The sequence below is a fragment of the Pteropus vampyrus genome, unplaced genomic scaffold (genome assembly GCF_000151845.1).
Source record: "Pteropus vampyrus isolate Shadow unplaced genomic scaffold, Pvam_2.0 Scaffold348, whole genome shotgun sequence".
NCBI classification, from domain to species: Eukaryota; Metazoa; Chordata; class Mammalia; order Chiroptera; family Pteropodidae; genus Pteropus; species Pteropus vampyrus.
Window position 1 is genome coordinate 2,563,024 of NW_011889129.1, and position 27,316 is coordinate 2,590,339.

At 36.6% G+C, this 27,316-nt stretch overlaps 1 protein-coding gene across 1 annotated transcript in view; it reads right to left on the bottom strand.

Moving 5' to 3' along the window:
- CUNH10orf76 (chromosome unknown C10orf76 homolog) overlaps window positions 1-27,316 on the bottom strand; it is a 150,639-nt gene that overhangs the window by 63,539 nt on the left and 59,784 nt on the right. The window contains exons 21-23 of the mRNA XM_023522538.1: window positions 19,472-19,554; window positions 18,617-18,743; window positions 6,525-6,600 (exon numbers count right to left, since the gene is read on the bottom strand). Coding sequence (XP_023378306.1) covers window positions 6,525-6,600; window positions 18,617-18,743; window positions 19,472-19,554 — 286 coding nt within the window. The remainder of the gene's footprint in view (window positions 1-6,524; window positions 6,601-18,616; window positions 18,744-19,471; window positions 19,555-27,316) is intronic.

Consider the following 27,316-nt stretch of genomic DNA (forward strand, 5'->3'; position numbering starts at 1 on the left):
GGTGAACACAATGCAATATACATATGCTTTACTATTGAATTATATGCTTGAAACACTGGATTTCGTTAACCAATGTCACTATAATAAAAAATAAAATAAGATAATTTTTATAAAGAACAGAAAAAAATAAAAATTTGGCAAAGGATTTGAATAGATATTTCTCAAAAAAAAAAAAAATAGACAAATGGCCAATAAGCACATGAAAAGATACTCAATACCACCAGTTCTTACAAAAATGCAAATCAAGACCATAAGACATCGCTTCACATCCATAAGGATGGCTATTATAAAAAAAAAAATAGAAAATACAAGTGTTGGTGAGGATATGGAGAAACAGGAAGTCTTGTGCATCACCAGTAGAATGTAAAATGATACAGCTGCTGTGGAAAAGGGTATGGCGATTCCTCAAGAAAAACTAAAAAGAGAATTACCACACGATCCAGCAATTCCACTTCTGGGTATATACCAAAAGAAGTGAAAGCAGGTTCTCAAATATTTGTACACCTGTATTCATAGCAGCATTATCCACAACAGCCAAAATGTGGAAGTAATGCAAGTGTCCCTCAACGGATAAATGGATAAACGAAATGCAGTATGTATGTATGTATGTATGTATGTATGTATGTATGTATGTATGTATGTATGTGCATGTGTGTGTGTATATATTCCACATAATGGAATATTGTTCAGTCTTAAAAAGAATAAAATCCTGACACAATGTAAGATATTTTGATACATGAAAGAACCTTGAAAATATTATGCTAAGTAAAATAAGTCAGTCACACAAGGACAAATATTGTACAATTCCTCTTACATGAAGTTCCTAGAGTAGTCAAATTCATAGACACAGAAAGTAGAATGGTGATTGCTAGGGGTAGGAGGAAGGAGGGAATGAGAGTTATTGTTAATGAGTACAATACGGAGTTTCAGTTGAGGATGATGAAAAAGTTCTGGATATGGCTGGTGGTGATGGCTGCACAACAACGTGAATGTACTTAATGCCACAGAACTGTATACTTAACAATAGTTAAAATGGCGAATATTATGGTACTTATATTTTCCCACAATTTTTAAAAAGATCCAAGTAGAGAGAGTCCCCAATGGAATTTCAGGTTGAGGTAAGGAGATTTTATATGCTAAAGTCACGCTCAAGTAAAATCATAGTAGCCCTAACTAAAAATCTTAATATTTCATTAAAAATACTCGAATCTCCTAAACCAAGACTTTCTTACTACACTACAGTTCACTAAGCCCAGCTATGACCTAATGCAAAACCTCCCTTTGCAGCATAAACCAAGTTAGGGTACAACAGAAGATTAGCCACATGGGATTCAGTGTTTGGTTTTTCATTTCTAGCTGTAGTCTTAAGAGATTAGGGAACGGCAACTATTAGAATAATTCGTAATGCTCCCAGTCATTGGGGAAACCATATTATAGCAGCCTCATTTTGGTGCTTTGTTTTAATCTGCATAATGCTTTTCATTCTCTGTAATGAGAGATCAACTGGTCTGATTAACAGAAGAAAGGTCACTACTGACAAATTCTAACCAAGGTGATAATCTGAGTCTGTCTTCCACTTTAGAAGAAACAACTGGACTAGAAGATTATGTGCATGTACTCCTTGCTACTCAAGAGTCATCAATCCAATGCCTCTGCTCCGATCACAAATCACTTAGTTCATATTTACTTTTCACTAGACTAACTTACGTCTTTCAGCTGAAGTGTCTGACATCAAACTGCTCCTCCTCTCAATGCATAAGTATCCATTCTGATAAAAGAACTGTGACTAAGGCAGATTTTATAGCCAAAACAGGTACACGGGCAGGGGGATTTAAGGAAACTTTGCCTGACTGAGACTTCGCTTTCCCTTTCCAACCCTAACTCTGTGGCCATCAACAGTGAGCATATTCTTTTTGATGACTGCCTAAGGGCTTTTTTTGTGACATTCAGAATTCTATGCACAGCTTGCTCCAAAGGGTGTTAAGCTCAATGAACCTCTTTATCTAGAGGGTGCTGAGAGCTATCCTGTTCCTTAGCCTCCCCAGCAGAGTGTACATTTAAAGCTTTCCTCCTTCCCTCCTTTTTTTCCTCCATTTTACATTCTCGCCAAAGAGTCTTTTTAAGGTGAAGGAAAACAGTTACATAAGCACATAAGCAGGAAGTGGGGTGGTAGTGGACCACCTTAGCAATGGAACAAAAAGACCACAAGAGGCAAACTCCCTAGGTGAATAATTAGATTTACAAAGAAATGCACCAAAGTCTCATTCCAAACCCCGACTTGTCACTAACCGTAGCAATATCTAAAAGTCGTTCTCAAAGAAAAATTAAACTTTAGCTTAATGCATTCCAAATAAAGGGAAAAATTAATACATTAACCATAGAATTCAACCTTTACCCAACTTAAGAAAATTACAGATCAGGAGAAAAACTTATTTGTAGTGATTCAGCACTATTTCTATGAGAAACCACAGAATGGGATTGTGAATTTGGCACTAATAAAATGCTCATTAAATGAAAAGCATTAACATGTTAACTTGAAGAGATTCATTCTGGGCTTCAAATGACTAACCTTATAAGTTGTTTGATTAGATGAAGGTCAGATTTTAGTCCAACATTTTTCATTTTGTCTTTTGACTAGTAGGTTAAGAGTCAGCAGACATCTTCCTAAAGTACAGGACATCACTGGGGCAACCTGCTAAGTGGTGGCAGAAAATATTTAGCAGAGAAGTCTCCATGCAAACCTTCCCAAATGTTTTCTCCTTCCAGCCTTGCGCATGGCCCCTGAGTATTCTTCCTTTGTGGACCAGGAGATCTGTGTAGGCAGCTGCAGTAACCATTATACCGAGTGGCATTTTAAAGGTGGAGATATATTTTATCTTTTTACGGCAAAGCAATGGAACAACCCTCCTATGGGGAGGAACAAACACAGGGCCCTATATGTTAATGACATCAGGTGTTCCAATAAAAATAGCAGTTTCTAAGCAGCTGCATTTTAAGAATATCTCTGAAGGATCAAACAGGAAAAGAGAGACAAAATGTTTAAACACAAATAACTTTGACAATTAAAGAACTAGCATGACTAAGCCATAAAAGAAAAATGAAAAGCAAACAGACTGACACTTGAGCAAATTTAGGCCTCCAAGCATGTGGAAGTACTTTTAATTTTTATTACACCCCAAAGAACAGAAAGGTCTGCAGCCTTTCTGTTGTCTTTCACCTGCTGGTGAAATACTATGTTAAGGTTGCCATTAGATGTACTGCATTCCAGAAGATCCCAAAGACATAAGTTGTAGTCTTCATCAACTGGCTAACCAGTCTCAGAGGCCCTCCCAGCTGTTAGGTGTCTAAAAATTTCACATGCAATCCAATCCCTTCCCATGGCTATCAAAAAACATACTATAGGAGAGGTGACTAAGAGTTTGTTTGCTCTGCCTTCGAAATCCTTTCCAGGTGTGGGATCAGCACAAATAACCTTTATAAACAACAGAAGTAAATGTCACATACCATCACCATTTTATTGCTAAGCTTTCACATACTCTATTCTTGATAATCAAGTTGGTGGCCAACAGTTAAAACCTCACAGTATCCCTGAGAGACCCACAGGTCCAATTTTCTGACAGTTTCTTGTTTTCGAAACCACCCAAAGTTAATAGTGTTATAGATATAAAGCATAAGCTCTTAAGAAAAAGAAAACGAGTGTACAAAGGCAGCACTCGTTACTGTTGGCTCAGTGGAATACAGACTTCTTAGGCAAACCACTTTTTTTTGCCCTTAGCTGAGAAAATACTAACTCTGAGAAAAGAAAACTCCCTGGACCACCCTTATACAAGGCATCAAAGTCAAGCAAAGAAAAGTAAAACATCTTTTAAGGCTAAGGGTAACTAATATCTTAACTTTTATAGAAGGGACAAATGAAGACAAACTTAGGAAATATTCTAAGGTATGCTCAAAATGCCAAATCCGGAAAAAGAATTAAACATAGAAAATTAAACACGGAATTACCATATAATCCACCAATTCTACTTCTGCATAAATGCCCAAAAGAAGAGAAAGCTGGGACTGAACAGATATTTGTACACCCCTGTATAAATGACCAAAAACACGATAACCAAAAGGTAGAAGCAACTCACTTGGGTTTCATCAATGAATGAAAGAGTAAATAAAATGTAGCATATACATACATAATAATAAAATATTATGCAGCCTAAAAAGAAAGGAAATTCTGACACATGCTACAACAGGAATGAACCTTGAAGACATTATGCTAAGTGAAATGACTAGTAAAGAGGTCCAGAGAAGCTAAATAACATACTCAAGGTCACATATTAAGTGAGAGACAGAAACAAAGAAATTTAGTTTCTCAAACTCAAATTTCCATACTCCTTTCAATACATAATGGTGAGTTTTCTGTTCATCTCCATGGAAGCCTTTGATGCAACTCTACAGTAGGAATCATTGTGGCAAAAAGAGGAAAGCCCTGGCCTTAGGAATTAGAAGACCTACTGATTAATTCTCAACTTTGCCACATGACATTCGTGGGACTTTCTGCAACTCACAATATCTTTAAGACTCAGTTTCGTCATTGGTAAAAAGTGTATTTTTAAAAAGTTTAGAATACACTCTAGTTTATAGAGTTTGATGATTGAAGAAGACAGTATATGAAAGAGCAGCACAATGTTTAGAACTTATTAAATGAAAATAAATGTTAGAAAGAAAAAAAAGTAAGCTTTTGCAGGCTTAGCATCACCAATATTTTCCCCTGATCTGGCCTTTGTGTGATAAGTGACATTCAAACATCTCTTTCCAGTAATCTCTTTAAAAAACTGACTGCATCTTTGATATGTTTGACATATATTCCGAGTCTAAATCATTACCAGCAGTGAAGATGATGTAATTACTCTGCAGAAAGTTCATCAAAAAAGTTTGAGGAATGCAAATGAAGGTATAGGCCTAACACAGACTTGCATAGAGAAGGAAGAGGTCACAGTTATGGGCATTTGCTCAAAACTCTGCCCAGTCCTTTCTGGGCTATTCAAAAAAATGAAGACCAAGAGCTTAAATCAGCTGTTTGATGGCCCTTGAAAACAATAAGGACAGCAGCCAAGCCAGAAGCAAATGAAAGGAAAAGCAACAAAGTAGGAGATAAAGCAAGCATAAAGGAATGTGATCAAGGAAACAGGACCCAAATGAAAAGGAGCTGCCTGGAAAGCATAAGTAAATACATGAATAAATAAACACAACATAAATTATACCCATATGCAGTTCATACGCTAGCCCAGAATATGGTGCTTCTTTCAAATACCCACATTTGTCATACTGCCCTCGGGTCACAAAGGGATATTTGGAAGAAGGCAGTTTGTAATTCCAGATTCTTACAGAAAATCACATTTATCATAAGGCCTCACTATAGTATCTGGTTTATTCACTAGGTGCAGATATGCATTTATTTCTGAGATTTATAAAACTGTTTCTGCTACAAAATGTCTCTGGGGTCAGGTAAGGCAGATCAACCTTCAGTGCAATCTTGTTAGCACATCTCACTCCCATGCTCCTTCAACCCAGCCCTCCCAAAACACATTTCACACTTTTCCTTCTGTTCCCATATGTGCCAAACACTACAGTAAATCACTGCAGGGACAGTATATTTTACCTTTTAAAAAAAGTAAAGAAAAGAGAAAAATATGAAAACAAACACTGAATCCCAGCTCTGCCGCACATTAGCATCTATACCAAGTTGTAAATGTACATTACTATTACTGGTAATGTCTGGCAAGGCTTACATCTGGAGCTAAATCAAGTTTCTCCATCTGTTGGGTTTGCCTCTTCCACTCAGCATTAATTTTTCAATTGTTTGCAAGAACAATTTAATAACTGTTGAGAAAATGGAAAATGATAGGCGCAAAGGGAGTGAGGAACATAAGAAAAGTCAGCTTTAGGTTTCCTAATACTGAAAGCACATTCTCTCCATTTACAAACAGCTCACTCCTGTGAGTGTCATTTCCTCAAACCCTAAACCAACTCTATGTATGACTCAGTTTTATCCAATACATATGGCACTCTGTAATTGCCTTGCTGTTTCCTAAGGGACCTAAAATGACTTAGCCTTGCGAGCTCTATTTGCCTTTGTTTACCACAAATAGAAATAGCCATGTAAAGCAAAACGTCAAAGTTCCAGATTCTCATGAGTCATTCTTTGAACCGAGAATGGCAGAAAATATTTTCAGAGAAAAGCTTTTAGGTGGCATATACACAGAAAATACTTTGGTAATAAAGACTACTGAAAAGGTCTTGCAACTATCTTTTGGTAAGAAAATTCACAGAAGAGCACTGTGAGCTATTTCAATGTGACAAAATGAAAATCTCATGTATTCCTGCTTTTCTTGATCAAGAGCAACAATTTCTTCCACTCCTACAGACATCAGTACTTAAAATAGTAATAGTGTTCAACACATTCCACTTAGAAAGGTACAATAAACCTCAGATGAGCCAAGGAACTCTGAAAGAGAGAAATTTTCATTCCTTACCTGATATTAACCAATGCGTGGGTCACCTTGCTAGCTGCTTCTTTCCACTGGCCTGCATTGGTAGAAAGCCTCAGGACTGTACAGAAGGAAAGAACAAAGATCTGTCAGACCACTGGTATAAAACACAGATATGAGGAATGAAGGCACATCTCAGAATAGCACTATCAGAATAACCAAACAGAGCCTGTACCAACCTTCTTTTTAAAATGTCCTCATCCTAGAGAAAAATATAAGGGCTTATTTTCAACTATTTTCATGGGAATTTTTTCCTCTAACTTTCCATCTACTTTCTATCAAGTTACTTTACTCCTCCTCTGCCTTGGGTTCCCCTTTCTCCACTCTCTGCTAATAGGTTTCCATACTTAGTTTTTGCATCGTTTACAACTATACTTAGGTGGTGGTATGAAGATAACCCGGCTGCCACATTTATCATTTCCCTAATGGCCAGGGTTAATTTGGCTGAATTGGTAGGCTGAGTTAACTGTCCCCTCCTGTTCCAATAGATTTTTCTCCTAAAGGTCTAAACTGGGTCAAACAGGACAAAAAACCTTGCCAGATTAAGGATGGTCATGTTTTAATCAAGGAGTAACCTGTTCTAGTTCTCTGATTTAATTGTGTAACATAACACGAATCAACAGGAATATTCTTCCCTTCTCTGACCAAATTCTCTTTTCCACACTTATCCACAGGAGGATAATAGAAATATAAACTGTTCTCTTTCATCTATGAGCTTTAAGGCCACACATTACAGTACCTAGACTATTTCAGAAAAGAGATAAACCAGCAATGCTCCTTGAAAGAACAAGCACGTGATGGGTACTCTAAGTACATGTTTTTAATGAACTAATACCTAATAAGAGCTATATATGTAGAGTTTACTATGTGCCAGGAACTAGACAAAGTTGCATTACATGCAATATAGCACATGGATGAGAAAATTGACACCCAGGGGAGACAAGTAATTGATCAAGTCATTCACACAGCTGTAAGTGATGGAGCTGGAACTGGAACCTGGAAGGAATGACTCTAGAGTCTATACATACAGAGTGAGTGGTAAAGAGTATGTACTCTGAAGCCACCTGTCAAGGTTCAAGTCCAGCCTCTGCCACTTACTAGAGAATAATAGCAATACTTATATGAAAGGATTACTGTGAAAATTAAATAAGTTAATGTGTGTATAGAAAGCCTTAGATCAGTGTCTGGCACACAGTTAATGCTATCTAAGTATCAGCTATTATTAATTTAAATAGACTACCTCCCAAACAAATGAATCAATGTACCTGAGACTTTCCCTAAGGAAGGAAATTGGAGCTTAACATTGAGAGATGTGTAACCAATCTGCATAGGAACTTTCTATCTGAGTACATTGACTACCTGCTTCTGACCAGTATTTCTCTAGCAAGAGTACCAAGAGCAGCTCTATCGGAGGGCTGAAATATAGAAAGAAAACTCATATGGCTGCTCTGCATCTGTTCTAGTAATAACACATTTTTATAATTCATGCAATTTTATGAAAGATAGAAGCCTTAATAAAACATATTATCAGAGTGCTGCTATTCTAATTTATAAGATTTAGTGCAGGGGATCTTGGTATAATTCCAAGTTAGAGCTCTACAGTCTGAACTCACGTTTCACTCAGTGTATGTGTAAATTTATTCATGTAATGAATAAACTGTTTTAGCAGGTCATATCCTTTTCAACTCAATTGTGAAATCTGTTTAGATGTGTTTGTTTTTCACTAGATCCTCCACTAGATCATAAGTTCTCTAAAGGTGGAGACCTAAACATTTATGGAACTGAGCTGAATTTTCTGCTCCTTACCTCAAATGGGTATTTTAACTCTGTCCATGGATTATTTCTCTGTAATATCCTGTCAGCTCTGCTTCTTAGTGAACAGGCACCCAGCTGACCTCATCACTTCATTTCCTTTGGAAACGCCTTAGGCTTTTAAATTCTTTTCTAAGTTATCAAATTTAAACACAAAATGATTTCAAAATACCCTAAAAGCCTCAGACTAACGTAATCTTTTATGTAGTAAATTATGGTACACAAAAATAACATATACTACATAGCCATTGAAAAGAAACTTAAGTCATAGCAAAAACTGAAAACCACAATTTCCATTAAAAAAAAAAAGAATGGTTAAATAAATTATAGCCATACTTAGGGGAGGGAGAGAGAGAGAGAGAGAGAGAGAGAGAGAGAGAGAGAGAGAGAGAGAGAGAGAGAGAGAGAGAAAGAGAGGAGAAAATTACCCTCCCCCCCAAAAAAGGAAAAAATTTTATGATAGATTTTTAAAAATTACACAAAAAATTTTATAATAGAGTTTTTAAAAACACAGGATAACATGTTTACAACTATGTAAAACTACTCATACATGCAGGCTAATATACAACTATGAAACAGTGGTAATACTAAAAAAGATTATAAAATTTTTAATTTTTTACACTTTCCTTTTTCTTTAGTATTGGTAATTATCTTTTTTTTTTAATGAAAAAACAGTTCAAACTATGGTTATCATTTATGGTTCAGAGCAGCTCCTGTGGAAGTCCTTCCTAGTCAGTGGACTTCATTGCAGTAAATTGATGCCATGGGAACATTAAATGCATACCTTTATCAAAAATGTGTCAGAGAGCCTTCCTCTTCTAGTCATAAAATAAGAAGACATAATTTACCCTCTAACCTTAACAGAAAACTAGAACTAAACTAAATATATGAAACAACAGTTATCAGACATTGGACAACATGTATACAGGACTGCGATCCATAAAGGAGGAAAACAAACAAGGTGAGCCCTACAATTACTCCAGTTTAGCACACAGAGAAGTTTCTAGCCTGCAAGTGCAAGGAGGAGGAACCAAAACAGAACACAGAAGTCTTGCCAAACCAAAGACATAAAGTTCAATATCTGGAGAGGCCAAGGCACCTAGATTTTGTGGGGCAGAGTATTATAGAGGAGGGAGTTTGTCAGGGAACTGGAGATTTGTAGAGGGGCCCTCTTACATCTTTTGCTGAGCACTGATCAACATATATAAAAGTGGAAAATACCTAAGGCTGGAATAAAGAACTACTGGAAAGGAGAAGAAATTGCGGTACTCATGGAGGGTTCCACACATAAGATAATTTGTGTTTCTACCAGTGAGACTGGAAAGACCTACTAATACCTGGGTTATCAGGTAGAGTCTATGGATGGGTACTACATTAATAATGGGCTGAAATTAGTTATAATAAAGGTTGCTCTCCACCTACCCTAACAACCCTTGAAAGCAAACCCTGAAACTGATTCCACATAACAAAATCATATTCCAGAACAAAGTCCAACATTATATAAAGAAACATAAAATCTAGCACATCATTAACATTACAACATCCAAAATCCAATTAAAAAATTGCCAGGTATTCAGAGAAGCAGAAAATTATGACCCATAAGCAGGAGAAAAATCAGTCAATAAAACAGATCTAGACATAAAGAAAGATGATGAAATGAACAGACAAGGGCATTAAAACAGCTATTGTAAATATGCTCCATATGCTCAGGAATATTGAGGAAAATATAAACACAATGAGGAAGGAAATGGACATATTAAAATAGAAGTCCGAGTCAAACTTCTGGGGAAGAAAAAATCTTTCTGAAATGAAAAGTACACTGAATAAGATGAAATGAAATTAATGAGATTAACAGCATATTTTAAAATACAGAAGAAAAGATCAATGAATTTGAAGAAGAGAAACTAACTAAAATGAAATCTAAAGAAAAAAAAAAAGAACAAAAAACCCACAAGTTTAGTGGGACACTGCACACACACACACACACACACACACACACACACACACACACACACACACACCCCTCTCTCTTTCTCTCTCTCCAGAGGATTATAGCTAAACCCAAAGTCTACACAAGTCTATAACATTAAAAATGTCCAGGTAATTTTGTCCAGGTAATCTGAAATTACTCAATTTATAAAGGACCAGGACATACAAAGAACCAGAATATCCGATAAAACAGGAAAATGTAACAAATTGTTAAGAGAACAGATAAACAAATGTCTGAGATGACACAGATGTTAAAATTACCAGACTTTTAAAGCAACTCTCATGACTATGCTCCGTGAAAACATGGTAAACACAGTTGAACGGAAAGACAGAACTTCTCAGCAGAGAAATTGAAATATAAAAGAACCAATTAAAACATTTAGAAGTATATATTATATAAAGTTAAAAATTCACTAGATGGGCTTAATAGCAGAATGGATTGACACAGCAGTCAGTGAACCTAAAGACAGAACAACAGAAGTTATTAAATATGAAGAACAGAAAAAAATAAATAAGGCATCAGGACCTGTGAGACAATATCAAAAAGTCTAACGTTTGTGTTACTGTAGTCTAAGAAGAAAAAGAGAAAGACATTGGGGCAGTAAAACATTTGCAAAATAGAATGGCTAAAAACTCCCAAATTTGGTGAGATTCAAGAAACTCAGCAAACACCAAACAGGATAAACTCAAAGAAAAGCCATTCCTACACATATCATAATCAAACTACTGAAAGCCAAAGGTAAAAATAAAATCCTAAAAGAAGGTGGAAAAATACAATATATTATAAACAGGAGAACAATGACTCAAATAACCATAGATTTACTTTCAGAAATCATGGAGGTCAGAAAAAGGGGAATAACATCTTCAAAGTACTTAAAGACAGGAATTGCCAACTGAATATTTTACATCCAGCAAAAATATATTTCAAGAATGAAGGAAAATAAAAAAATCTTATCACCAGGAGGACTGCTCTAAACAAAATGCTAAAGAAAATTCTTAAGACTAAGGGGTACAAAAAAAAAAAAAGAAGAAGAAAAAAGAAAAAGAAAGAAAGACTAAGGGATACCAGAAGGAAATTTTGATCTTCAGGAATAAAAAGAGCAATAGAAATAGAAAATATCTAGGTAAATTTTAAAAAAAAAATTTCCTCTGAAGTTCTTTAGGATATGGATGATTGTCACAAGCAAAAATTATAACATTATCTGGTGGGTAATGTATGTAAATGTAATACATATGACAACTATACCAACAAAGTAAGTGTGGGGGTTGGTGATTAAAGGCCCCTGCATAGTAGCAAGCTTTTACATTTTATTGAAGTGGTACAACACTAACTATAAGTAGACTGCAAAAGGTATATATAACGTAATCCTAGAGCAACTGCCAAATATATACAAAGAAAAACAACCAAAAGCCACTTGGAAAATTAAAATGGAATATTAAAAATATTCAAATCATCCAAAAGCAAGCAGAAAAGGAGATACAGAAGAAAAAGGGGAGAAAACAGAAAATAAATGGCAGAACTAAAAGAAAATATATCAGTTATTACATTAAATGTATATCGTTTAAACACCAAATAAGAGACTGTCAGAATGGATAACAAACAAGACCCAATTACAAGCTCTGTAGAAGACAGCCACTTTAAATGTAAAGATATAAATAAGTTAATAGTAAAAGGATAGAGAAAAATAGACAAGCAGACACTAAACAAAAGAAAGCCATATATTCATATCAGACAAAGCAGAGTTCAGAACAAAGAATATTACCAAGGATAAAGAGAGATATTACACAATAACGAAAAGGTCAATTCACCAAGATATGATAATTCTAAATGTGTACATACCTAACAGCAGTGCTACAAAATACAATAACCAAAAAGTGAAAGAACTAAAAAAAGAAATAGACAATCCTACAATTATATTTAGAGATTTCAACAGTCCTCTTTGTCAATTTAGAACAGGTAGACAGAAAAATCTGTGAAAACAATGAACATCATCAAACAACTTGACCAGACTGAAACTTACAGAACACTCTACTCCAAGAACAGAGTACAAGTGCATAAGGAACATTGACCAGAATGGACCATATTCTGGGCCATAAAACAAGTCTTAATAAATTTCAAAGGATTAAAATCACACAAAGAACATCCCTGAACCAAAAGAAATTACTAACAGGAAGATATCTTTAAAAATCCCCAAATATTTGGAAATTAAACAACACAGTTCTAAATAACCCAAAGATCAAAGAAGAAATCACAAGAGAAATCAGAAAATATGTTGAACCTGAATGACAATGAAAACATAACAAATAAAAATCTGTGAGATAGCAGCTTAAAGTAAGTAGTATTTAGAGGGAAATTTATAGCACTACATATTTATATTAGGAAAAAAGTTTTCGTATCAATGATCTAAGCTTCAATCTTAAGAAAATAGCAAAAGAAGAACAAATTAAACTCAAAGCAAGCAACAGGAAGTAAATAAAGAGCAGAAATCAAGGAAATGAAAACAGAAAAACAATAGAAGAAGAAAAAAAAAATCAATGAAACCAAAAGCTGGTTCTTTGAAAAAACATCAATAAGCTTAATATACATGTAGCCAGACGACCAAAATAAAGAGAAAATACAAATTGCCAAGATCAGAAATGAAAGGAAATCAGTACACTCTACAGATATTAAAAGTGAATATTATAAACTACTGTGTGCTCATAAACCTCATAACTTAAGAAATAAAACAAATTCCTTGAAAGATACAAACTTTTAAGTCACTCCAGAAGAAAGAGATAAATAGTCCTACATCTATTAAAGAAACTTAATTCATAGTTTAAAATCTTCCAAGAAAATAAATTCCAGGCCCAGCTGGCTTCATTGACAAATTCTACTAAACGCTTAAGGAAGAAATAACATCACTTCTCAACAAACTCTTCCAGAAAATAAAATGAGAGAACATTTTTCAATTCTTTTTAAGGTCAACAATACCTGATACTAAAGCCAGAAAATGACATTATAAGAAAATAAAATTACAGACCAATGACCGATATCCCTCACGAATATTTGAAAATCAAATCCAGCAACACATAAAAATAATAAATTGCAATCATGTGGAGTTGGTTTACCATTCAAATATCAATGAGTTTCTATAGTAGGAAAACCATATGATCATCTCAATAAATGCTAAAACTGTTTAACAGCGTCTAAAATTCATTAATGAAAATAACTCTCAGGAAACTAGAAATGAAGGGGAATTTCTTCAACCTGATAAAAGGCATCTACAAAAAACATAGTGCTAACATCATATTTAATAAAAAATAACTGAATCCTTATACTGGAAACAAGGCAAGTATATCAATTCTCACTACTCTAATTTAATAAACTGCTGGAGGTCCTAACCAGTGAAATAAGGCAAGAAAAAAAAGGGAAAAGATATAGATTGAAATGGAAGAAATAAAAAAATGTTTTATTTGCAAATAACATGATTGTATACGTAGAAAATCCCAAAAAGTTTACAAGAAGCTACTAAATCTAATAAGTGAGTTTAGCAAGATGACAGGATACAAAGTCAAATTCAAAACTCAAGTGTTTCTATATATTAGCAATGAACAAATAAAAACTGAAATTCTAAAAAATACCATTTACAACAGTACCAAAATCCATGAAATACTTTAGGATAAATTTAATAAAATATGTGCAAGATTTGCATGCTGAAAACTATAAAGTATTGATGAGAAAAAATTAAAGACTTCAATAAGTGGAGAGATATATTCTGTTCAGAGATTGTAAGATATATTAAGATGTCAATTTTCCTCCGAATGGTCTATAGATTCATCATAATCTTAATCAAAATTCTAGTAGGCTTTTGAGAAAAACATACACTAAAATTCATATGGAAAAGTAAAAGACCTAAGATAGCCAAAACAATTTTGAAATAGAAGATCAATGTTGAAAGACTCACATATCTGATTTCAAGACTTACTATAAAGCTACAAGACAGGATAATTTGTAAAAGACAAGACATATATATCAACAGAACAGAATACAGGGTCCATAAATATACCTACATATGTAAGGCCAATTGATTTTTGACAAATGTGCCAAAGCAATTCAATGGAGATAGTTTTTAAAAAACGGTGCTGAATAAACATCCACATACAAAACATGAACCTCAGTCCAAACCAAGCAGTATATAGAGAAATTAACCTGAAATGAATCTTATACCTAAATGCAAGGAGCTAAAATTATGCAACTTCTAGAAGAAAAGAAATAATCATTTTATCCTTGAGTTAGGGATCCTTGTCTTAATTACAACAGAAAAGAGCACAAACCATAAAACATTAGTAAACTGTATTCATGAAAATTAAAAATATCTTCAAAAGACATTGTTAAAAAAATGAAAATGCAAGCAACTGTCTGAGAGAAAATATTCATAAAACACATATCTATTAAAAGACTAGTGTGCAAAAAATACAAAGAAATCTTACATCTCAAAAATAAGAGAATAAACAACCCAATTCTCCTCATAGAAGAATTCTAAACAATTTATGTAGCTACTCTCCCCTCAAGGAGGTAAAGCTTAACTTCCCCACCTCCACCCCCACTACCAACTTTAGTGCTGGCTGCATTTAGTGACTTGCTTCCAAAGAATAAAGCAGGGAAAGGGAGAAAAAAACAATTCTGCAGAGGAGAAACTCCACAAACACAACCTTAACCAAGTAACTGAGGTTAACATCACCAGTGGTAAGGCATATTGATAACATATACCCCCAGTATGATAAAAAGGCCACTCTGACTCTGCGGCATTCTTCCCCAAAACCCATAAGTCTAGTCCAAGCATGAGTAAGTCATGAGACAAACCTAAATTGAGGAAGATTCTATTCAAAACTAACAGGGTCATGAAAAATAAGGAAACACTAAGAAACCATCAGCAAGAAGAGACAAAGGAGGCATTATGACTAAATGTAATGCGGCAACACAGATGGAATCCTGGACTATAAACAGGACACTGGAGACAAAATTAGTAGAATCTAAATAAAGTCTAGAGTTTAATTTAGTTTTTTTTTTTATTTGTGGTATTATAAAATTTACCATCTTAACCATTTTTAAGAATACAGATCAACACTGTTAAATGTACTGACATTGCTGTGAAACAGATCTCCAGAACCTTTTTATCTTGCAGATGAAGCTCTACATCTACCAAAATAAAAAACCCTTTGCATGCTACCCTCTACCCCCGGTAACCATCATTCTATCTACTGCATCAATGAATTTGACTACTTCAGATACCTCACATAAGTGGAATCGTATTGTCCTTTTGTGACTGGCCTATTTCATTTAACATGTTTTCAATATTCATCCACATTGTAACATATATCAGGATTTCCTACCCTTTTAAGGCTGCACAGTATTCCATTACATGTATGTGACACATTTTCCTTTTCATTCATTCACTGATGAACATTTGGATTACTTCCATTTCTTGGCTACTGTGAATAATGCTGCTACCAACATGTGTATGTTATTTTTTTAATGGGCAAAAAATCTGAACAAACACTTCACCAAAGGCGATATATGGATGGCAAATAAGAACAGGAAAAGACGTCCAACATCATTATTCATCAAGGAAATGCGAATTAAAATCATAATATCACTATATACCTATAAAAAGCCAAAGAAAATTTTTAAAAAAGTCCTGGCTAGGATATGGAGCAACTATAGTTCTTGCATATTGCTGAAGGAAATGTAAAATAGTACGTCCACTTTGGAAAACAGTTTGGTGGTTTCTTATAAAGTTCAACATATACTTACCAAATACCCAAAAATCTCATTCATAGGTATGTAACCAAGCAAAATGAAAACTTGTGTTCACATAAAACCCTGTACGACAATGCTTATACAGGCTTTATTTATAATTCCTAAGAAATGGAAACCTCCCAGATGTCCTTCAACTGATAAACAGTCTAAGCTGGCATATTCCTACAATGGAATATTATTTCATAATAAAAAGGAATGAACTACTGATATATGCACCGACATGGATGAATTTCATATGAATACTATATTTAAAAAAGCCAGACTCAAAAGCTATAGAATCCCATCTCTCCTTCTTTCCCCTTGTGCATACATATATTTTTTTTTTCTTTTTTTCTTCTTTTTTAAAAAAAAGGCAGAGATATGTGGACAAGAAACTGATCAGTGATGCTAGGGGTGAGAGTGAGTGGAAGAGCTGACCTCACAGGAGCACAAGAGAAATTTTGGAGATGATGAAACTCTTCTATAGCTTGAATTTTTATGAAAATTACACTTCTTTATGCATTTGTCAAAACTCAGAACTATATATTTAAAAGGGTAAATTTTACTATATCTAAAAAATACACCTCAAAAAACATGACTTAAAAAAGTTTTTTCTACCAGAAGTTTTATCATAGTTTATACGAAATGAAGAACATACTAAAACAAGCTATCTCCATTTGTTATGTTTCATTTAGTAAAAATTTTCACTTTCTTTTCCTATTTGTGTTCTCCTGGTTAACATTATAATTCCCTTGGCGGATTTGAGCATTCCCAGATATCCTCTTTTATCTTGTTGCTATAGCAACAAGGGCTTATCTCATTTGACTGTGTACACAGCCCAGTTAAGCAGGTATGACAGGCTTCTATAAAATATCTCTCAACTCCTTTCCTCATTGAAAGACATCTTTATTCACCTATTGATGGATGCTATAGCTTCTGTGGCAGCTCTTCAGCGTCAGAAAATTCTACATTCTTGAAAACAAGGATGTTGGTAAAACTGGGTAGATGTGGTACACTGAGCAAATTGGCCAGTGGGAAGTCTGCTAGAGGGTTCTCATGGAGACTTCCTAGCTCCTAAAAAAAGAGACATGTGTCTTGATGTGACAAGTGGAACTTGCTATTCTGAGAGGAGCTGACCTGACGCTAAAAGCGATTATACTGCGAATGAGAGCCGAGAAATAGAAAAAAATCTGGGTCCTTGCAAACTTTGTAAGGCAACTGATCACACCACTGTGGAACTGTCATTCTTTAGAATTCTTATAAAGTAAAATAATTTTCCTATTGTTTAAAATAGTTTAAGTCAGAGTTTTTTGATATTTGCAGTTGAAAACATTCTACTAATACAAGGCCCTACTCCCAACTACCTAAGTCATCATAGCAAAGCTATAAATAGCTCTCTCTTAAAAGTTTTCCTCTACTGTAAAAAAATAAAGTCAATTAGAAAAAAAAAACTTCTCCTCCTAGACAATCCTTCTTTTCCACTGTTTCCTTCTACTCCTTCTCCTGGTACTTGTTCTAAATCCCCTCTGTTTTTCTCATGATACAGGAGTTCCAAGCAGAAGATAGAACTTTCACAAATAGTCTCAACAAAAGGGATAAAGCAGTGACGGAAAGCAGATCAGTGGTTGCCCAGGGATGAGGAACAAGGGATAGAGGTGGTAAGAGGACATGAGGGAAAGAGATGGTAAGAAGGACATAAAGGGATATAACTTGTGGGAGTTATTGGATATATTTATTATCTTAGTTATACATACACATATGTCAAAACTTACCAAAAACTGTATACTACTTTAAATGAGTAGAGTTGATTATGTATCAATTATACCTCAAAGCTATTAAGTTGGGAATTTAACAGACAGCTTTACTGAGTGGATTTCTGTTTCTGTGCAACCTACAGAAATCCTTCTTGACCTTTCAAACTCCAGGTAGGTTTGACTCTTCACTCATGCTTACAGGGATATGTGACCTCTTTCAGAAATAAGTTATACTCACTATGGCTGCACAGTGAATTTCAGTGAGCCAATCACCAAAAGGTTTGCAAAAAAGATTTTTATCCAATGCCCACTTCCTCTTATAAGTTATGCTAAAAATACATAGGTACATTAAAACTCCTTAAAATCCTGTACCTTCTCAAATCACACAATGTTCCTTTGGGATCCAAGCTCTTCTATTTGCTGCTGTCAATTCCCACCCACTCTTTCACTCCCATCTCACTGCATTCACTAAATGCACAAGCCTCTCTATTCTCTCTTTCACATACAAACATCAAGAAAGGGCTACAGGGCTGCTAACCAGCTTTCTACTGAGATAAATTCTGAGTTCCTGAATGCCAAAATGTCCATATATTCCTTCCTATTGCCTGAAAAGAGGAGACTGCTCTATTTCTATGCCAAGCAAAGGAACCAAGCAACTAGAAGAACCTTTTGTAGCCTTTTCCTCTTATGTGCCAAAAATCACAGTGGATGGAGAGAGAGGCGTAAAAAGAAAAGAAGCTTACCCATAGAGTAGAGGTTGTCGAAGCTCTGGTGCATGCGAATAATCTCATAGTAGAGCTCATCATAGCTGCTAGGGGTGGGCAGGAATGTGTCACCATATGTGATAAACATATTAAATAGGTTCACAATCTAAAAAAGAAGGGAAAAAAGCTCATATACAGACATCGCTTTATGAAGATCAGAAGGGCATTATCAGTGGTATGCTGCAGCCAGCTTTTACTGGCTTGCAAAAGCTGATTGCTAAATTTTCAGGAATTTTGTGAGACAGTTGTTAAAAAAAGCCATTACTAAAAATTAACTTATGTAAACTTACAATTCAATAAATTACATTAAAATAGAGGTAAAAAAAATACTCAAAAACTCATCACTTCCTACCTTTCAGTATTATCTATGCTCTTGAGATTCATTTATACTTCTTACATCTGTGTGGTGGGAATATCACAAAAGAGTGTGCTACTGCTCATCTTTTCCCAACTCTGCATTCAATGATGTCATGTTGATAGCTTGGAACTGGTGATGGTGGGTACAGTTTTACCATGGAACTCACCAAAAGCTACACATCAGGACTTTTTCCCCCAAATGTTAAATATTATAAACACACTGAGCGATATGAGAAGACAGTTGAAAGGCACAATGCCCTCCTTCTACCCCAAATAACCAATCAGATTAGGTCCCAGGTTCACCGAAGACATAGGTAACAGTGGGGAGTACCAGTCTAGAGATTCTTATCCAAAAGGAAAATAAAGGCCTGGTTCACCCTATGGCTTAGTCCCCAGAACCCAGCTACTATTTCGAACCAGCCAATCTCTGCCTTAGGGTATAGCTTCAGAAAAAGAAACGTTTGTTTAGTTACTCACCATAAGGGCTAATGTAAAAATGTTGTGTTTGGCCAAAAGGACGGTCTCATTTGACATAAGGAACTTCAGCAAATTTATTAAAGCTTAAAAAAGAAAAAGAAAAAAAAAGACATTAACAGGTATAATCAATAAAGTTAAATGAAAGCAATGAAAACAAATTAGCTCTATAGAAATCCAAATAGGGCTAGAATGAGTAACTCACAGCTACTAAGAATTTTTTGAAACCAGGTAAGATGGGTTTATCTGAAGAAAGCGCTACCTTTCCAAGCACTTGTCTGCTTATCTGCCCATAAAAGGTTTTAAAAAATCTGCTTCTTTTTGCCATTTCTTAAATAGCAATTAAGTGTAGAAATATGACTATAAAACAGACATCTTAATATTCCAGATTTACTCCTGCATGGTGATTTCCCCACCAAATGTGCTCAATTTACAGGTCAAAATGAGGGTCCCCCTCCCACCTTAGGCTGCTCATGTCACCACTTTTAGCTATGTATCTGTTTCAAACACCGTTGCTAAGAGGGATGTTTTTCAAGTCTAACTGGTCACAAGATGTGCCAACTATATTGTAGAACCTACAGCTAGGCTTCGACTCTAGATGGGAAGAGAGATGATGAAGAGAAAAAAAGCCCTTAATTACTCTAACTATTCAAACAAAAGTACAGCTTGCTCTGTCCTCTCTCAATTGTAACAACATTTACTGAAAAGGTCCTTTTTCTACCTGGCAACCCTTAATGAGGGTAGAGACTGGTAAAATCCAAACGATCTCAGTAGAGACTGACTGCCAAGTCCCTAGGTTAGCAGTGCAGCTTTAAAGACATTTTGCAAATAAATAGTAAACATAAAAGAAGTTATCAGTTGCCTTGTACTTTCACCTAGAACTATAAAATGAATCCTACTTCCGTGTCCATTACGACTAGTACCCTTGTACCTAGCTCTCCTACTTGATGGGAAACTATAAAGAAGGAGGTCAGCAGCTGCAAGCAATCGGTGGTCTTTCTGTCTTCTCCCCCTCAACTATCCTCACTTCCACAGATACAAAAAATGGCATGACCTCTCCTTTTCTAAGAGCATATCTGCTTCTTTGCCAGCAAAGAAGTCCATTCTCCCAAGCTGTCTGAGCTTCGTGTGAAGTTTACTACCCTTAGAGACGTGGGCTTTGATTTGAAACAGCAGGGAATAACGAGTAGGAGTAAGACTCTCCGAACACTTGCTGCCTGCCACACAACACCCCTCACTCTCAATCCTCTAAAGGCACAGGTACAGAAAAGCAGCAGCAGGCAAGGAAATGTACAAGAGCCTGTCTACATTGTCTCTAAAGCCTGAATCTTCCCCCTCAAATAGCAAAAAAGCCTTGCTAGGGATGAAGGAGGTAGGCATCCTCATTTATGAACTCTTCACCCCTACCCCAACTCAAGTTCTCTGAGGTTTCATAATAGAAAGGCAGTTGGTCCTTTTGATGTTGTCTGTTAAAAAGTGATCTGTTGGACTGGACCAAAGAAAAAAAAAACTCCATGAGAGCCCATTCTGGATCACGTAACCTGCTTAGCTCCCATCAGGAGCTTAGAAAGTGAAGAGAACTAGCTAAAATCCATATAAAAATGACTAACCCAGCCCAAAACTCTCTTGTTAATGAAGATCACCTTGCTGACTTATTTAAAGGCTGCCCATTCCACTCCCGAACCCCAGAGCTTAGACAAAACCTGTTAATGGATAAATCACCTGACAATCAGGCTCTATAAATTCACAGGCAACAAGAGCAAAGGATGAGTAGCACACATGGCACTGCAAAACATAATGGCTGGAGAGAGACAAAGCAGTTTCTGCACACATCCAGTCAACAAGGTCTTTTGTCCTTAGCACACACAGCACAAAGATGCAACTTCAGCAGTGCTTATGTGGTAATTAAGGGGCACAAAACCTGAAGAAAAAGAAGTGGGAACAATAATTTATTGCTCCTCTGCTGGACTACTGTTAGTCTTGATCTCTGGGATTCAGAGTCAGGGATGATAAAGTGATAAATATGAAGGGAAGAAGAGAGCGATTCTGGCACAAGCCGAGAGGCGACCTGTGACCCAACTGCTAGAGACACCAGCAGAGCCAAACAGTACTGAGAGGGAGAGTCAGTGCCAAGGGGGTACCTTCGTTCTGCTCCTGATAATTTAGGTCAGACAACCTTCCCTCGGGGCGCGGGGGAAAAAAAGCCAGGGTTTTCTCACCTGGAAGTAGTCATTCTCCATAAGGAATTTAACAGGCAGCTAAAATGAACAAAGTAAACTTAAAATTGGCTCCCACAAGCCTCTGACATCAGGGACCACAATTCCTCTCCAAAAGAGAATGCCCCAAATATCCCAAGTAGTTAGTGACTAAGCTGGGACTAGAACCTTGTCTCCTGTTTAATGCTCTACCATTCCATTAAGATAAGATTAAACAAATAAAGGTGCCATTTGTAGTTAAAGGGCGGGAATCTTATATATAAATGGTATGCTTAGACTTGCTGCCTCTACTGTTACCAACACTTTTCTAGACTCTGGTTTATAACTTTCTCCATCTACTGGCTATTCCAGGTTATTTTCATGTATTTGATCCCCCTTTTCTCTTGGTCCTCAGTAGCTTATTAGAGTACAGGTGTTTAATACCTCATCATTACCCTTCTACTAATCACGTTCAACACCTAAAGACTCCCAGTAGCTTTTCTCAGCAAAAACCACCTCAGCAGGCCCTCTATATCTACTCTCATCTCTCTCTTTTCTATCTCACTTCTCATACACTTCTGTCCCCTTCTCTGTTTCTTGTTCCTCTTTAGTATCTTTAAAAAACAAATAAAAAACAGCACACAACTGTCAATTACAACTATTCCTATTGTCCTCGCTCATGGTTACTGCCTTAAAAATTGTGTGTCAAACATGGATTGTGACTGGATCTGGACTTTCGAGGGAGCCAAGGTACCCCTTTCATTATGCAAAATCTGTTCTGAAACAAAAGAAATGAGTAGAAACAATTAATAGCTAGGCTTATTCACAGCTATTATGGTATAGAGCTATGCACAGGATTTAATTGCAGGCCAAAAAAGAGAATAGCCTCGTGTCAGGGCAGGTTCAAGGACAGTAGAGAACTGGTACTCAGGATCTCAGTGCCAACACACAGAACTCATGTTGGCTGGCTCCTGGTTCCCACCCTCCATGCATATACATTTTTAGAAAACTGCCCTTGATCCACTTGTCCACTTGGTGTCATCTGGGCACACGACTAGCCAAACTGTTCCAAGGACAGTCACAGAAGTAGTAATACATAGAGGGAAGAGTTAAGATAACTATAAAAGATAAGGGGTTGGTTGTATAAACATAGTATTGTTAATTAGTCATGTGCCTATAAGAGTTTGGTATCAAGTATAATACATGTAGTCATTGTAAAGATAAGAGGGTCAGGAAGTACCTTTTTTTCTTTTTAATTTAACCCTTTGATTTATTGTTTCTAATATTTAAGCAATAGTTTTAAAAAGGAAGTAGGGGAGAAGAGGCTAACAAAAACTCTTCCTCACCAAAGACTTAACTCTTAGTAGAAGAGATTTCCAAAGAAGGGCCCATGTTATAGAGACTCAATACTACATAAACAGTTTTGCCTCTTAGGTGAGCTATGGCTGCTCATCCCCACAAAACAGAATGACACAGTTTATTGCAGAGCACACCCTTCTGGATGAGGACAAGCTCGGTATGTGAGATCTTCCAGGCCTTAATAGACAGTTCTCATTGGCCCCCATCCTCCATAGCCCTAGGAATGAACTGCCCCAAAATACCAATGCTAGACAGATATAACATAGAGAGGAATGCATCACATCTTCCTGCTAACAACTATAAGTTAATAACTGTGCCAGAAGCTCACAAAATATGGCAAACCTTCTTCCTCTTCTCTACCTGATACCTTAAGAAGAGAAACTTAACTACAGAAATCATCCCCCACCAAACTACATTCACTTCTTTTCAAGGGGAGAAACACAATGGTCATAAGTGGCGAGGGAGGTAGAATTTATGAGGTGCCTGCTAGATGCTAGATGTAAAGCATTTAAAGTACATTATTTTCACTGAATCCTCAACAATGCAATTGAAGTAGGTATTACTGGTCCAATTAACAGATAACCAAATTGAAATTCAGAAAGGTTAAATAAGTTACCAAGAAACACAGAGCTGGTTGGAGCTAAATTACATTAAGGGTGTTGGGGAGGAAAAATTCTCCTCTATCTTCTAGATTTTTTTATGGCTGGTCTAATAATTAAATTGACATAAGACAGATCAACAAGAGAAAAACCAAATTTAACTTCGTATGCAGGGGAACCCTATACATTTGAGGCCCTAAGAGTGACCAAAGCAGGCAGCTTTTATACTTTTCAGACGAAAGAAACAATTATTTGTGAAGATTTGACAAATCTGGGGGTAGCAGATTAATGAAGAAGTAACAAAGTTTGTTTACACAGCTTTCTTGGCCTTAAATTCCCTATCTCTGGTGATAAGGATGTCTTCTATCTACCTGGTATACAGAGGAGAGATTTATTTCCTGCTTTCAGGAGAAGAAAGGCAGGTCAGTGTTCTTCTTGCACCTGCTATTTCTCAAGTAACTTTAATTCAAAAAAATCAATATGCCAAAGTGGCATATTTTGGGGTGGCCTGCCCTGAACCCCATCAATGGCAACATAGAGGGAAGAAGGTACATGAACACCCCCTGCTGAGGTCTATGAAACTGTACTGGTTCCTCCTAAACTTGAAGTAAAAAAATTTTTGTTGAAGGTGGGAGAGTTAGCTATCTACTAGGGTCAATATCTTTATTTGCTACCCAAAACCATAACTTTAGTCAGAACTCCACTAATCAGCCCCTCACACAGCACAGTGACCAACAATAAAAAAAATCCTATAAGTTCAAGTTCATCTCTCCTGTAAGCATCTCAAGATTTCACTCAACTGACCTAGGACACTTTAACCTGCACACTCAAAGAAGTATTTGTATACCGTGTTCATAACAGCATTATTCACAATAGCCAAAAAAATGAAAGCAATACAAGTATCCATCGACAGATGAATGGGTAAACAAGATATGGAATATACACAAAATGAAATATTATTCAGCCTGAAAAAGGAAGAAAATTCTGACACATGCTACAACATGGATAAACCATGAAGATGGTATGCTAAGTGAAAAAAGTCAGTCACAAAAAGACAAATACTGAATGATCTGATTTATATGAGGTACGTACCACCTGGAGTAGTCAAATTCATAGGGTCAGAAAGTCGAATGGTGATTGCCAGGAATGGGGGAGGGAGGAATGCAGAGTTATTGTTTAATGGGTAAAAGTTTCAGTTTGGGAAGATGAAAAAATTCTGGAAATGCAAGGTGGAGATGGTTGCATAACAATGTGAATGTACTTAATGCCAATGAATTGTAAACTTAAAACTGGTAAATTTTATGTTGTTTGTATTTTGCCAATTAAAAAACAAACAAACAAGAGGTCAATGTTTCTCTTTCCACAGACACTAGCATAAGACCCACAAACACTCCATCCCAACTTTCTGTAACCTCGGCATGACTGATTAGCTGAAATTTATATCACAGTAGATAGTACTAAGTACAGAGCCAAACATACAAAGGTGTTTCCTCTTTGACAGGGAAAGGAAAAGAGCCAAATATATTCAATCAACAGAGAGCCATGGACTCTTGGGCAGGAATGCAAATTCAAAACAAACCCTGGGCAGCCTTCAAGACAATAATATGGCTGCCTTCAGAAAAATAATTAAAGTTCACAATCAAAGCCACCAATACACTAAAGTATCAATAATATTCCTTGGAGATCCTGGGTTTGACTCCTAATCTTTGCTATCTCTTCTAAATGAGGCTCCATACCTGGCTCCAAATACACTCAACCTACACTGAGTGAAAAACAGAGAGGTTATATCAGTGAAATATATAATATTTCAGGTATTATATTACATATTCAATATGTTTTAGTTGTAGGAAAGTGGATGCTCCACACACACTGGTTCCTTCATTGGGAGGTCTTTTCCAGTGGCAATTTTGAAATCTTAGTTTCTGGGCTCTTTTTCAGGAACCAGAAATGGACTGCAACTGCTGCTTCCTTTGATTCTGTATTAGAGGCAACTGTCAGTCTCACACTTAGCCTTGGCCCAAGTTCCTTTCCTTGGAGAGTCGTCTGCATAAGTTATGGCAGCAGTGTGCAGAAGTTCTGAATTTTCTGCACGTAGACACAGGTAGAATTAAGGATAGTATGCAGGTTCTGGAAGCTGAGCCAGGAACAGGTACCTTGATGGTTCCTGAAATCCCAAGTGAATTCCCAGAGGCAGAGGCAGCCAATCTATTTTTCAAATGGGAAGAGTTCAGTACCATCTGAGAATGCTGCCACCTTACAGAGGTCCCCCTAACCTCACAAGGAACCTTGTTTGCAGAGTTTTCCTAGCATTAACCTACTCCACATAATGAGGACTTTCCTAGATTTTTTTCTCTCTTGCTTTGAATTCAAGGGGAGGGAAATAAGGTAGCAGCAAATTGTGTTGCCATGTAGGAGAATAGAATGAATAATGGATATGGGAACTTCTCCAAGACTAAAACCTGTCCCCCACATTGAGGTAAACCAGGTGCAGAGTGAAACAAGCCAACCACGGGAAGACACAATTAAGTGGTACCTCAGATGCCTGCCTCAGAGAAGCAGAGGGGAGGTTTAATTACAAACTTAAGTGAATGACATTTAAATAAGATTAAAAACAGGAAGGAGACAGAGAGCCTCCAGCAGAGCATAAATAAATGTCTCTGAAGAATCAAGTTAGAGAGAGCTATCTGTTTGAACAGCTTTAACATGCTAAGAGAAAGAAATACAAAGCAAAGACAAGACACGGCCAGGCCCCATTCTGTGGCCTGGCATGGAACTTGCTCATTAAGGGAAATGGATAATTTCACAGTGACCGATAGGAGAGAAATATTACCATCTCACTTGCTTAGGAGAGAGGCAGAGAAACTCAAAAGGACAGGCTAGAAATAGCACTAATGTAAGAAGCCAAGGCCTCTAAAACCCAAGAGGCACTACAAACTCTAGCCAATTCTAGCATCTCTGGACAAAATCACCAATTACCCAGGGACAGTGCCAGCAATCAGCAGGCTCACTGTCAATCAGCAAAGTGGCACAGGAAGGACTTAGAAGCCAAGATCTACTAGTAGAATAATTTAAAAATACACTACGTGGCTTTTCAGAATACAGGCATCTGTCTCCCTGCAAATCCAAGCACCTCACTGAAACAGAGGCCAATGAACCAAATGAGAAAATGAAATGGCTTTGGTTGCATGCTATGAGCCTCTCTAGGTAAACAGAGCACAAAAGTCAGTACATCCAGTGCGAGGATTCTGGGAAGATGGCAGAGTAGGAAGCACTAGGAATCTCTCTCCCCACCTAGACAGTAATTACACTAGCAGAATCTTTCTGATTAACTATTTTGGAACCCCAGAGTCTGACAGTGTGCAGCTTCCAGAAGATTTAGAAGGTATATTTTGGTTAATTTTGGTCAGTTTCAGTTCTTAGCATACTAGCAGCTACCCATGGACCCACTGCCAGCTATGTGGCAAGGAGCTGTGTACTTGTTCCTGCAGCAGCTTGCACACAGCTTGTAGGAGCTAGAACAAGCAAAAAGGACTCTGTCCTCCTAATATTGGGAATATGTGCTCTTATCACTGATTGCTGCTTCTGATACCAGGGGTGCAGACAAAAAGGAGGGCAGCCATTGTTGCAAGCCCTCCCCCCCACCACCCAATAAGCGACTTCCAGGAGATTTAAGGGGCCACTGCTTCTTTTTTCCA